The sequence below is a fragment of the Narcine bancroftii genome, chromosome 5 (genome assembly GCF_036971445.1).
Source record: "Narcine bancroftii isolate sNarBan1 chromosome 5, sNarBan1.hap1, whole genome shotgun sequence".
Lineage (NCBI taxonomy): Eukaryota > Metazoa > Chordata > Chondrichthyes > Torpediniformes > Narcinidae > Narcine > Narcine bancroftii.
This window is the reverse complement of record NC_091473.1, coordinates 63,211,718-63,226,909: the sequence shown is the minus strand read 5'-3', so window position 1 is coordinate 63,226,909 and position 15,192 is coordinate 63,211,718. Positions and strand designations below refer to the sequence as shown.

At 38.8% G+C, this 15,192-nt stretch overlaps 1 protein-coding gene across 5 annotated transcripts in view; it reads left to right on the top strand.

Annotated features, from left to right (window-relative positions):
* Nucleotides 1-15,192, top strand: part of LOC138763443 (xenotropic and polytropic retrovirus receptor 1 homolog) — a 379,170-nt gene that overhangs the window by 25,800 nt on the left and 338,178 nt on the right. For all 5 annotated transcript variants that reach the window (XM_069937590.1, XM_069937587.1, XM_069937588.1 and 2 more), the window contains one exon: nt 4,531-4,582. In XM_069937590.1, the coding sequence (XP_069793691.1) occupies nt 4,531-4,582 (52 nt within the window). The remainder of the gene's footprint in view (nt 1-4,530; nt 4,583-15,192) is intronic.

The following is a 15,192-nucleotide window of genomic DNA, read 5'->3' as shown; positions in this document are numbered from 1 at the left end:
CCTCCCCGGCATCCTTTATGTTAAGTACACACTTCCTTTTATTTTTCTTTATGCCTGTCCTTTCTAAAGGTCTGTACTGCAGAATGTTTCCAACCTTGGTTGCTAGGCAACTACAGTGCAGTGATGGCCTTTTGTTCACAAGCACGCAGAGTCAAGGCTAAACATTTTGCTAAACATGTAAAGTGGACTCCTGGCTGGGTTATAAAGTATGAAATATTTTATTAGTAGCAGCACAGAGCTTATTGTGGAGAGAGAGAAGATACTCCAGATGCTGGAATCCGAGTCCAAAAAAATCTGCTAGATTGTTGATTTTGATGGAGTTTTAACCAGAAATGTTAACAATTCATTTTTCCCTCACTGACGCTGCTTGTAATGCTGAGATTTTTTTTTACATTTTAATAGAGAACATTTATGTTAAACTGCTGAATTTGCTCAGAATATTTCATGTACAGAGCTCAACAACACTTCCAGGTTTGACTGGCAAATCCCCTGGTAAGATACTGGTACCACAAGGTTCCAGAAGAGGAGCTTTCTTTTTCTCAATGTGTAGGACTGGAAGTTGCTGTTTACTAACCATAAATATTGGTAGCTTCTCAATTATTTCTAATCATAATACCCAATCAATTCTTTTTTGCTAATTAATCATTATCCAATGAATTGCCCATAAGAATAATTGCAGTGAATGCCATTAAGCTGTTAAACTTTAACTCCCATCTATACAAAACATTTATTTGCGTTCAATGATCTTATCTGATTTTCAGCTCAATTTTGCTCGTTTGGCACAGGTAATTTTTTCCTGTTCTCCATTTTGTGCAGCTCTTGTCTATTGTTTAAAGAAGAAAAACATTTATTTTAGGACATCTAATGTAGTGAAAACAAAGGTGTAATAAAGACAGAAAGTGCAGCAACTGTGGAAAGAGAATATTCCAGGTTAAAGACCCTCAATCAAAACTATGAAAGTCATAACAAGAAAACAAGTAGTTGCAAAGAGGCTGGGGGAATTTAAGAATAGGACAGTGAAAGTAGGGATTTAGAAAGGAAATAAGCTAGGTTAATATTACAGATGCATTAACCCTATACTAGAACTGGCCAGTTCTAAAGCAAAATATGCATTATTGATTTGATAGATTAAGTAGCATTTATTCTCACTCCACAGTTTACTTCCATCGTTATTAGCTACAGTTTTATGTGAAATAAACTGTGCTTTTAATTAGGACTCAGTAATTGCAAGTTGAATGCCTCTGTAAACTACTTTGAGCAGCCATTGAATTAATTCACACTTCATCCATCAGATGTTTATGCTTACACATTTATCAACAAATACAATTATTTGGTAATTTTCTTTAGCCTGCAGTAAATTACTTCAAGCCACATTGGAATATGTTATCCTAATGAGTAGCAATTATAAACAGGATATTGAAAATGCTTTATCATAAAGCATTTCAGGATTTGGAACTTGTAGCTAAAGAACTCTGCAATTGTATGCTATAATTTGGGCTGAAGTAGCAAGGATATCCAGGTATCAATGACAGAAGCAAGCATCTGGCTCATAAAGCCTGCTCTGTCACTTAGTAAAATCATGGCAGATCTGGCTGTGGATTTAAATTCATTTACTTGCCTTGTGTCCATTGTCCTTAATTCCCCTCCAATGTAAAAATCCATTGAACTAATCCTTGAATGCTGCTTCCTTGGGCAGAGAATTCCACAGATTCACTTCTCTCTGGGAAAACTAGTTCCTCCTCATCATCTCTGTCCTAAATCTTGTGACGTGTCACCTGCCAGTGGCAATGACTTTTCCTCACTCTCTTATCCCTTTGATAAATAAATATATTTGTATCTATAAGATTCCCTCTCATTCTTCTGAATTCCTGCAAGTAGGGTTCCAGTCAAATTGGTCTCTCCTCATAGGCAAATGGATTAAGTTCTGGAATCAAACCTGGTAAACCTCCTCTCACCACCTCCAAAATCAATATAGGTGTTTATCTTTTCTCACATAAGGAGACCAGAACACTCTGCATATTCCAGATGAGGCCTCACTAGTAGCCTGTACAGTCACAACAGAACCTCCTTGCTCTTAAATTCAATCCCTCCAGCAATGAAGACCAACATCTCATTTGCCACCTTGGTTACCTTTTATACTGCAGACGAGCCTTTTGTGATTCGTGCACAAGCTCTCCCAAGTCCCACTGCACAACAGCATACTGCAACCTTTCACTATTTAAATAATGAGCTGATTTTCTATTTTTCCTTCCAAAGTGAATAACCTCCCATTTACCAACATTGTATTCCATCTGACAGACCCCTGTCACTCACTTAACTTATTTCTATATCTCTCTATCATCCACTGTGCAATTTGTTTTTCCATTGAATTTAATGGCATTTGTGAGTTGTGGAAACAGACCAGTAATCATGCAATTTGCTTCAAATGCCTATTCTATGGTAAATTGGTCTCTCTCTGTAAATTATAAATAGAAGACAGTTAAAATTTTAATGATTAAAATGGGTTTCAACTCATAATTTCTAGGCCATGATTCTTTACTAATTGAACACTACATCACAGAAAACAGGCCATTCAGCCCTTCTAGTCCATGCCAAAATATTATTCTACTAGTCCATTGACCTGCACCCAGTCCATAACCCTCCAGTCCTCTTCTATCCAATGTATATATCCAATTTAGTCTTAAAACTTAAAGAGTGAGTCTGCATTTACTCCATCAGATGGCAGCTTGTTCCGCATTCACACCACTTTCTGAGTGAAGAAGTTCCTATTAATGTTTCCCCTAAATCTTTCCTATTTCACTCTAAAGCCATGATCTCTTGTATTTATCTTTTCTCATCTAAGTGGAAAGAGCCTACTCACATTTACTCTGTACCCTCATAATTTTGTAAACCTTTATGAAATCTCCCCTCATTCTTCAACAAACCAAGGAATAAAGTCCTAACCTGTTTAACCTCTCCCTGTAATTCAACTTCTGAAGACCCAGCAACATTCTAGAAAATCTCTGCAATCTTACCGATATCCTTTGTAGTTTGGTGACCAGAACTGCATACAATACTTCAAATTTGGCCTCACCAATGTCTTGTTCCACCTCACCATAACATCCCAACTCCTGTACTCCATACTTTGATTTATAAATGCCAAGATGGAAAGAGCTTTCTTTACCACCCTGTCTACCTGTGACACCATTTTCAGGGAATTATGTATCTGTATTCCCAGATCCCTTTGTTCCTCTGCACTCCCTACCATTTACTATTTGTTCTACCTTGTCCTTCTAAAATACAACACCTCACCCTTGTCTGCATTAAATTCCATCTGCCATTTTCTGGCTCATTTTTCCAGATGGTCCACATCCCTCTGCAAGCTTTGAAAGCCTTCGTCATCTCCAATCTTAAGCCCTTTTCAGGTGGCCAGAATATCCGAATGTAAAGCCGCCTAAAATACCCGAATGCGGCTTCAGGAGGCCACCTGAAAGCGGAAAACCCGTCCCCGAAGAGCACTTACTCAATCTACCTCAGGGAGGTATATTCTTCGCTTCAGAGTGCTTCTCTAGGCACCGAAAGCAGCAAGGCAAAGCAGCTAGCAGTTTTCAGGCGCCTAGGAGGGGGCAGGTTGATGACAGTCAGCTGCCTGACAGCCCCCTGGCATGGGACATCGGGGCTGGGGCGTCCCGCGCCAGGGGGCTGTCAGGCAGTGGGGAGGAGAGCTGTCAGACGGCTGCCCCTGCCTCAACTCAGGAGCCGGTGTTTGCTCTACAGCACCTCTCCCCGCTGCGGACCTTTCAGGTGGCAGAACACTGCCTTCAGCGCTGCCACCTGAACGCAGCTGCTCCGGAGCTGCATTTTCCCGGCGTTTCCATTCATGTCATCAGCAAACTTTCTGATCCAATTTACCACATTACCATCCAGATTATTGATATAGACAACAAACAACAACGGCCCCAGCACAGATGCCTGAAGCACGCCACTTTTCACAGGCCTCCAGTCTGAGAAGCAATTATCCACTACCACTCTCTGATTTCTCCCATACAGCCAATTTCGAATCCAATTTACAATCTCTCCATGGATACCTAATGTTTGAAGCTTCTGAACTAACCTCACATGTGGGACCTTGTCAAAGACCTTTCTAAAGTCCACGTAGGCAACATCCACAGCCTTTATTTCATCTACTTTCTTGGTAACCTCTTCAAAAAAACCCTCAAGATTTGATAAACCCAACTACCAGACACAAAGCCTTGCTGACTATCCTTAATCAGCCCTTGATTGTCTAAATACTTGTATATCCAATCTTTCAGAATATATTCCATTAATTTACATATTACTGACATCAGGCACACTGATGTGTAATTTCCTGTTTTACTTTTGGAGACTTTTTTAAACAACTGAACAACATGAGCTACCCTTGAGTCCTCTGGCACCTCAACTGTGCAATTTTAAATGTTGAAAATATTAATATTCATTGAAGTTAGATTTTCAATAACTTCTCTTCATATTAATTGCAGATATTTAACAATGAAATGCTTTATATTGTAGGCTTTCAAAGAGATGCTGTATGCAGCCCAAGATCAAGCACCATCTTTAGAAGGTAATGATTTTCTCATAATTTGATCAGCATTGCTATTGACTGAGTGCATAATGTTTTTTATATATATATATATATCATTCAGATCCCAATGTCATAGCATCATAAAAAATAAAATAGGGAAAATAAATTGAAAGGGAAACCCATCTGAGCTGAATAGAATTTATCTTGAATAATTGGAAGATGTTACTATTCATAGCAAAATAATTCTGATTAGTACTCTTGCATTAATATGTTTCTATCCAAATAATTATTCCAGCAGATGGGAACAAACTTAAAGAAAGCAAATTTCTCAAATTGATAAGATGTATCAACCAGCAGTGTTGTTTGTGAACAGGGTTCCCAAGAGATCAGCTATGAGGCAATTGTTTTTTTGCACTTAATCTGTTTGTTTTTGAACTGAAGGTGTTACCAGATTCTCAAAAATGCACTTGATGCTAAATTGGTGCTTCGTAGAAAAGATTGTACACTCTAGAGAAGCAAAGGCAAATGTTTGAAAATTTTGGAAAGTGGCTAATAGAGTCAAATGCCATATTTTCAGGTCCAATACAAAGCAATGATGTGTTTTTGTGACAATTTGTTCCCTACTTTTGATACCATGCATATTTTAGCTGATGTTAAAGCCAATCAAACTGAACAGAACTTGCACCCGTGCTTTTGGTCTGAGTTTAAAATATAGGGAAGGTGGTTCTGATCAATTTTCATCTTTACTTTTGCTTCTGTTTACAATTACATGCAGTCAAATTGCCCCTGTCAGTTAAACCATCTACATTCTTCATAGTGTAGCTTAATAGTACTTGTCTGCAGAGTTCTTCAAAGGAAACTTCTGATCACACCCTAGGAAGTCTCAAAATTCTTTTTTTTTTCAAAATATATTCATGGAGCATCAAAAATAACTTTGTACACATTTTACAGATTGTCATTGTGCACATGATTCTTTTTTTGTTAAACAGAATACACAAATGCTCACATATATGCCTGCACGTCCCACCCCCTGACAATTCTTTTCTTCTGTCCCAAGCACAAGAGTCCAAATTGTTCTGCGGATCAGATGTGGTCATAACTGTCTGCTCTGCCACTGGACTTCCTATTGAGCCCAGGAATATAACACTGATTTCTTGATAAGAGGGCCCAGATCAATTTTGCATCTCGCCCTCTATTTCATGCCTGCTGTAGGAAACATTTCTCCTTTAATTTGAATGGACCTGGCAACTAATGGGGGGGGGGCGGGGGGAAACAAGTGCATATCATATTTTATTTCAGTGGTTATTAAATTATTAATTAGTGTTTGTCTAAACCAGGGGTGGCCAAACTGTGGCTTGTGAGCCACATGCGGCTCTGACATATAATGTGCAGTTCGCAGAAATGTATTGGCTGAGGCAGGAATTGTATGAACTGGCACTCAGTATGGCAATTTTAGTGGGAGTGGCTTGCGATCATGTGATTGCGGCTCTCAAACAACTGAAGTTTATCACATGTGGCTCTTGTGTTGAGCAAGTTTGGCTACCCTTGGCCTAAACAGTTATCAGGAAGTACTGTTGGAAGAACTTTGAGATGCAATATCTTGGACATACCATCTGGTGCCGGATACCCTTTAGTGCAGGGAATGAGCTTGTTCAGCCTTAAACTTCTGGAAAATTAAGTGCAAATGAGAGGGGATTATAGGCAGTGAGTTAGAGTAGCAGGTTGGATCTAGACTTGCTTGACCCATTATTTAGGCCACCTTTTCTACTTTGGCAAACTTCTTTGCACTCCAGTTTTGTGTGTTCTGAGGTGATTGATGAAGTCATTGTGGGACTTGCTGACCCTGCCATTGCTGAAGAAGGAGGTACTTGATGGTGTATGTTTTTGGAAGTGGTGGATTTGTCTTTACATTTTTATTCTGCATGCTGTCAATGAAGAAACAGGATTCTTAGTGCCATTCTGGATGCTAATTTTTAAAAAAAAATTAATGAAAGCCAATAATTCCAACAATTTGTGAGGATGTTGCATTTATTTTTTCAAAAACACTGTAACAACATTCATACATTATTTCTTCTGAGCTGTTAATTTCATTATGTTGATTGACTATTTTTGGAATTTGGTGTTGGACATGAGATCAATGTGGATAGTCTATTGGAGCTGGCTTTGTACGATTAAAACCTTGAGATTATGGCTGTTGGCCTCGGATCCAAAAATTGTTTTGGTTGTCCTACCAGTGGAATGAGGTTTTTTTATGGATTTACATTGGTGGTATCTCTCTGAGGCCTTAATGCCTTGTGCAGATGAAGTGTAAAATAGTGCAGGAACCACCGCTGCCTGTTAAACCATGAGCTTTGTGCCACATTTGACCTTCTTGCACTCTTTTCCTCAGGTGCCCAAAGACTAACAGTGCATTGAAGTAGATGGTAATTTTTTCATTATTGTTTGCCTCACTGAGGGTAACTCCTGAAATGTGTAAAGCAGTTCATGTTTTACAGGGTCTTGCTCTGGGCCTTTATTGTCAGAGGATAATGTTGTACAATAAATCCATAAATCTTCGTCCGCGAAGCCAAGCCAAAGAAGAAAGAAGAAATGTTAACTGAAGGCTAAATATATAGAAGCCAGACTAAATATCTTTTATGTTATTAGAATTTGATGCCAAAAGACAAAAATAAGAGGAAGAGGCAAGAAATACTCATCAGACCAATCAGTACCCTTTCGAACTTTTCGGATGAGCTTGTTGACTTCATCCTCTTTACTGCCACCTTCCATCCTGACCTCAAATTCACTTGGTCCATCTCTAGCAGCACTCTCCCTTTCCTTGATCTCCCTGTCTCCATCTCAGGAGACAAACTCTTGACAGACATCTTCTTTAAACCCACCAATTCCCACAACTACCTCGACTACATCTCTTCCCAATCTGTCCCCTGTAAGGATTCCATTCCATTCTCTCAATTCTCCTGTCTCTGTTGCATCTGTGCTCAGGCTCAGGACTTCCATGTCAGATCATCAGAGGTGTCCCTCTCTTTAAACAACGTGTCTTTCCTTCTTCCACCATCAACTCTGCACTCATCTGCTTATCTTCCATTACCCGCACATCTTCCCTGGCCCCCTCTGACCCCACACACAAGGACAGGCTTCCCCTTTACCGCACCTACCACATCACCAGCCTCTGCATCGAACACATCCACCTCTGCCATTTCTACCACCTACTACTTGATCCCACCACTAGATACATATTCCCCTCTCCGCCCTCCACAGGGACCATTCCCTCCGTGACTCTCTTGTCCACTTCTCCCTTCCCACCAGTCATCCCTTTGGGACCTATCCCTGTGACCGTAGGAGATGCTCCACTTGCGCCCACATCTTCTCCTTCAGCATCATTCACATCTGGAATAAGGTTAAGCAAGAAAATCTGCAGTTGCTGGGGTCAAGAGTGCAATGCACAATTATGCTGGAGAAACTCAGCAGGTCACCCAGCATCCATAGGAAGTAAAGGGTAGCTAATGTTTTAGGCCCGGGGCTTTTGTCGGCAGTCTCTCCGGCACATTTGAATATTGTAAGTTGGAATAAGATACTCCTGATAGCAAGCTCAGGCAGTTTGTTGGTTAGAGAAGATCAGGAGATTCATAGTTGGAAATGTGAAATGTAAAGGGTGGAATTGTTAATTATCCAAATAAGGAAACTAATCCAAACACAGTTGCTGGAGGAACTCAACATGCTAGGCGCCATCCATAGGGTGAAATGGTCAGTCAATGTTTCAGATCAGGACCCTTTATTGGGAAACTGTAATGTCCATTCTAAGCAAAATCAACTAAGAGGTTAAGAGCAATAAACAAAATATTAACCAGCATGTATGAATCTGGAATGGTTACTCCTATCATTTCCACATGTGTACTGATGAAACACATGGTCAAGGAGCTTTTGGATTCATGATTCCTTTATTGTTATATAATGGCACAGTACATGTAATATGACACAAAATTATCTTCTGCCTGCTGTAAGGCAAACAAAGAGTCATCATTAGTTGCCCAGCACCCCTTCTAGGTCACAAAGTCCGCCTCTGCAGCTACAACCGATGTCTGTTTGGTCCATAGGCAGCCTGAGATCCAGATTCAAACTTCTGACACGATCAGTTGGCCTTCAGTGCTCGAGGCCCTTTGGGAGCCCTTGTCCTCAGCACCCTCTTGAATCCCGGCTCTGATACTTTGTTCCCATGAGCCAGTCACCAACAGCCGGCAATCCATTCAGGTCTCCCGATTACATTGCCTGCAGCTACTGAGGTCCCTGCTGGTACACCGACCGGTATGGTCACCATCCTGTAGTTTCTCTCCTCTCCCACTTCTCAATGGTGGGGGGAGGGTGGAGGAAGAGTGTGTTCTCTGTTTCTGGTGCCCTGCGCTGGTCCGCTGCTCCCTGGAGTCTCCAACCCCTTGTAGATGCTGTTGAGCACAGGCGTCACGATCTTGGGCACAGACCTGTGCTTGCAAGATTTTAGTTAAAAAAGACATTGTGTACTCCTGCAACAGGCTATTTAATGCCTGTACACAAATGTCAGCATTAAGACCAGGTGGTTCAACCCTTCAGAGCAGCGCTGTGTCTACACTCTCTGCTTTCTCGAGTGCAGTCCACTCCAGTGGCGGCATTGGCATTACAGCACCTCCAGCAGCACCACAATTTTTTTCTTCGTCATTAAAGCTTCCATATTACTGTCATTTTCCAAAAAAAGCAATTTTAAGATCTCAGGCTGACCTTTGAAAAACTGCATAATTTAATGTTTTATCACTAATATGCATTATGTTAAATGCTATCTTTTTTGGATTGGTTTATAAATTTCAATGCAATAATTGATTTTAGTGGAATACCTACAACACTTGCAAAACCTTGGCCCCTCCTTTGTATGCAACTAAATCTGATGTACCAAACTCTTTTCAAGTACCAATGTGACATTTAAACTCTCAATCTGCTGAGAAAGCTGTTGTGTGACCTTCAGACTGAGAACACAAAACAGGACAATTAAAGAAAGCATTAGTTCTAAACAGTAGCTTTCTTATGAGTCAGCAGATTGAGATATGCTTCATAGCACTTTAGGATGCCAGCTTTAGAGGTACATCAAAGGAAAGTTATAGAGTTAAGAGGTTAACCCTATCAAACAGGGTGGTCTATCAGATTTGCTCAGATCGCATAGCACTATTTGAAATAATGGTTTTTCCCCCAGTCCTGATCAGATTTCAGCCCTCAATCAAAACAAATAAAAGGTTCCATAATCTGTTTTGCTTTCTGAATCCCAGTCCACCACACTTGCCTGTATAAACTGTGAATAGTTAATCCAGCAAGTGGTTTAGGAAGACCTGGGAATATGAACTTTAATTGTTCTACATTTTTTGTATTGCTAGATGTTTTGTGTTCTGTTGGAAAACAAAATTAGTTGAAGGTCACCCTACTTGTTCTAAAGTGGTTAGGAATGTCATCAAAGCACTATAAATACCATGGCACGGAGTCCTGCAATCTCGGTATTCCACTTTTTGACATACTGTTGAGAGAACAGTGATGTGCTGTAGCTTCATTCTTCTGGCTACATATAAGCAAACTATTTCATGTAATTTAAATATATTTTAAGTAAATTTCTATAAATGGTTGACATTAAATTAATTATTATTACAAGACGTGGAGCCCATTAATAGCGCAAATGAAAAATTACATTGAAGCCTCTTTAAACAAATGTGATTTTTTTTTTGCATGTCTTCACTTCAATTTGTCACCTGCCCTTTTCCCTATCAGAGAGTCAGAGGGAGGAAAATGAATCAAGTGTATAAATTTTCATGCTTGAAAGTTGCAATACTTCATTGATCTCCTTGGACTATTGTAATATTATCAAGAATTTATTTTTTGTTAGATGTAAAAAAACACTGGTTCTTGGGATTCAGTGACATTCTTTGAGCTTTCTTGCACTGTATTATATTTTATGAAAATCTAATAGAATTTTATCGGTCTTTTACTTTGCTCTGGTGTTTCAATTGAAGGTACTTAATTAAAATCCAAAGTAACATAGAAACTACATCTGCATTATTAGTTTTGAAAATGCCTGCTGTGGAATCTGTAAAATATTTTTCAGATACAGATAGTCCCCAACTTATCGTAGGATTTTTTCAAAGTTACGACGGTTTGATTCTGTACTGTACTTTGAATTTAGACTAGGCTATGATGTTAGGTGTCTCCCGACAGCGCTGTATCGATTTTTGTAGAGAATGCTTCTGTCCCACACCTAAAACACAACTCCAATATTTTAGATTTTTTTAATGCAATTTCTGTGGTGTGAGATATAATTGGTGTAGGAAATTACATTGCACTAATCCTTATTTTGCATTTATAATTGATGTCATGTAATACAAATACCAATCAGACCAACATCTTTCCATTATTACAACTCCTAAATCCAACTCCCATCTCTCGATCTCTGTAAACCCGACTTTGCACTTTCATTCTGGAGAGCATAGTAGATCTTAGTTATAAATTTAGGTGTTTTCCCCATCTGGTCAATCAGTGGCCCCCATTTTCCTCTTAAGAATGCTCTTAACTGGAGAAAGCAAAAGTAAGTCCCATTAGCTACTTCGTATTTACTTCTTAATTGTTCAAAAGATGCAAGAGATCCCTCCACATAACAATCATCAATATATCTTATTCCTTTATCATACCATGAATTCAATATTTTGTTACCCAGATTCATAGCCAGCAACACATTTTTATATAATGGTGTTCTTAATAATATTCCTGCTTTTTTCCAATACACTGATTTATTTCTTGCCATATGCTAATCATATGTATTAATAAAGGGTTATCTGTATTTTTTATTAACTTAACATTCCACTTGTAAATAAAGTCCTTCACTGTCTCCTCTTTTATTGAATTCAATCCCATTCATATCCAAGAGGGCATCGGAATATTTTGGGAAATAATTAAGTTGGTTTGGAAAAAATAAACCCGTTCTGTTGGTGTGAAAGATGTGACTTGACAACACTGTCAGTACAACACAATTGTGGTAACTTCCAAATAAAATCACTTTGTTCTCTTTATTTTCAAAACATATTTTTGTTTTTCTGTTGTTTTTCCATTGTTTCTCTTATTTTAACTGTTGTTATCCTAGGTTAACATTATAATTTTTTTCTGACCAGTCTTGTTATCATCCATTCCAAATGATATCAACAATCATGTCTCCTTCCATACCCCTTTAGTTTTTCAGTTCCCATGCCCAATCTTGAGAATCTGTGCCCTAGACTATTTGAAGAATCTGTAGTGGCAGCGACATTGCTGACTGAAGGGTCACACAACCAGACGGGCTGAGTTCAATGAGCAAAAAACTAGTTTATTGCAGGCTGTCTGGCTGGTCTTGTACTCCCAGCCTGGACCTGGCTGAGAACTGCGCTGGGGGGCCCCGACGTCACTGGGGTGTCACGTGGGTCACCAAGCGTGAGCTTCTGAGCCTGGTGCAGAGGTCGGAAGGAAACCCCCGATGGTGCCATTTTGGCTGGCTGCCAAGCGGGGCTTGTTCGCCTGCCTAATGGCGTACCACCACAAATGTCTTTTGACAAATCCCACCTGTTCTACATGTATTAATTTTGGTAGATATTGTTCCAATCTATTAGCTTGTGCCTTTGTCAATATTTTGTAATCACCATTCAGGAGTGATATAAGCTTATATGAAGAAGTTTTTAATGGTCTCTACATTTCTTCAGTTGCACTATAATTATAGCAGTTGAGAAAGATTCTAGGTCTCCACCACCCAGTCCAATGCATCCATCATAAGAGGCATCAATAAATTTTTTAATTATCTATAGAACTCTGGAGTAAACCCATCCTCTCCTGGAGATTTGTTAGCTTGTAAAGTACCCAAAGGTTTCTTCATTTCTTCTCTTATCAAAGGGGCGTCCAAGTCAACTTGTTCTCTATCTTCTAATTTTGGAAGTTCAACATTTGTAAAAATTTGTCCATCTCATTTTCATCTCCTAATAATTCTGATTTGTATAGTTTCATATATTGTCTAAAATATAATTTACTTCTTTTTGATTATATGTTATAATATCGGCCTCTGTTTTTTATTGCATTTATCATTCTAGATGACTCTCCTTTCTTTACCTGCCAAGATAAAACTTTGTGCCTGTTCTCCTCATTCATAATATTTTTGTTTGGTTTTTAACATAATTATTTCTGTTCTATACACTTGTAATGTGTTGTATTTCAGTTTTTTATTTTCAAATAATCAATATTTTTCTTGTAACCCTGTTTTCTTGTAGAAAGACTATATCTTCCTTTAATCCTTTTGTGTGCCAAGATCCGTTTCCTTTTCACTGTTCCATTAATCCCATTAACATTAAGACTAATGAATTTCAGCATTCTATCTATATTGATTTTTTTTAATAAATGTTGTTAACAATAAATTTTTTTAAAAGAAACACATACAATGACCCTGCCCTTATGGTGACGTAAACAGGAAACCCCAAAAGCCTGCAAAATAAGCCTGGGGTATCCTTCAAGGAAGAAGCACCATCTTTTATAGATACTCCTGTCTAGGCACCATTCTCCCCCTTAGATAGGAGTCTCCACCCTGCCACTACTTTTCCCAAGTTTTCACTCTTTTCTGAGCTCTCCGTGAACATTTCAATAAAATTTACATTTCAACAATAAATACAAGACAGTTTTAAAAAATACTTTTACTTAGTCCTATTGTAAACATTCTTCACAGACTTCTTTTGGTAACCTTAGTCTTTTCATAAACCTTTCAGGAAATCTTCCACCTCATTCTTAGTCTTGAAAAATTGCCAATTACTTTCTGCTACTTTGTCCTTCAGAGTCGCAGGGTATATCATCGAATATTTCAAGTTTTTGGAATGCAATTTTCTTTTTACATCATCAACCTCCTTCTTTGTCTTAATCAAAGTAGGACTAAAATATTGGGAAAAAATGGCACTTTTCATGGTCAATCTCTGGTAGGTCATTATTTTGCTTAGAGAATTCACGTGCTGCACCCAGAATTATCTCCTGTTCCTGGAACCTTACCAGGACCAGTCGTGGTCACTGATTGCCGGCCGGCTCTCCTAGGTTTGATCCCTTTCAATATATAATTTTTCTCTGAATTTGTCTTCTCCCAGCACTCGTGGGATCCACGTTTCAAAAAAGTTCACCCAATCTCTTCCCTCGATTCCTTCTTTCAGTCCAATAATCCAAACATTATTTTGTCTGCTAAAATTCTCCATGTGGTTGATCTTGTCCAGCAGACCTTGACTGTCTAACTCCCATTTCTTTGCATCTTTTTCCAAAGCTTTTAGCTTATCTTGTGTTTTTACCAAATCTACTCCTGCTTGGTTTGTTATTTCCATTAAGTCTTCAACAATTTTTTTAATTTCATTCATGTCTCTTATTATGTTTTCAACACCTGCAAATCATATGCTCAAGTTTTCCATTTTTTCCAGGATAATATTTAGTTCTTGTCCCGACTTCCCAGCTCTGCCGGGGTCCACTGGTCTCGAGGCAACTCTTAGGCCACTCCCTTTTGGGCTTTCGCCCGATGTTCCTGGCTGTGTAGAAACTTCCTCAATTTTTGTTCTCGTCTTCCTTGGTTTCTTGGTATTTATGTTGTCCATTTTTTTTAGTGAAAAATTCTTAATTTTAAGATTTTAACCATCTTTTTGATACTCTTCACGGAGAACTTGATCAAAGCATGTCTAAGTCCTTTGCATGGACACAACCCCTTGACTTATGATTTTTTTCGATTTACAATGGGAGTGCTGGAATGTAACCCCATCATAAATTGAAGACTACCTCTATTAAACACTGATGTAGCAGAGAACCAGTTTAAAGATAGCACCCAAAAGTCTTGATGACAGAACACAATTCCAATTGCAGTTTATAAAATTTAATGTTTTCTTCCCAAAATGAATGCATTTGAAGACCAGATCAACCTTGATGTATATGTATGTATTTGCAGACTGTTTTGTAATTTGTGGAAATTATTTATGTCCCCTGAAGTGGTTGCTAGATTGTTTGTTCAAAAGAAACCCTGCGGATAGTGGCATTTGAATGCCAAATGTGTAGGTATTCCCCCAGGCTCCTTTTGCCTTCAATTAGATGTTGAGTTGGTGCAGATGAAAGCATGTGTATAAATTATTCATGTACTTATCTATTTGAATGGCTCATAAGGGATGACAGCTTTGAAAGTCCTATTTCCTCCATAAGTACTGTGTTCATTATAGTTATGCTTAAACTCTCAATAAAATTGGTTGGTTCTCAAAGATTAGTTCGGCTATTTCTTTTCATTCTATTTTTTTGGGAGGGGTTGGGGCCAGCATATTACCCATCTCTAATTAGAGCAGCTGCCTTAAGTGACTATAAAATTACTCCCACAATGTTCAGAAGGAATTCCAGGATTTAAAGAAATGGAAATGTATCCAGGTCAGGATAGTGTGCACCTTGGAAGAGCATATATATATTTTTTGGTGATGTTGTTCCCATACACTTGCTACCCTTGACCTCTGGTGGCAGAAGTGGTGAAAAAGAAGATGATGTTGGAGTGTTTGCAGGCAGTAAGGAGCTCCTTAAGCCTGCTCTGCCATTCAGTATAAATTGCTGATCCATTTGTGACCTCAATTCCCATGATA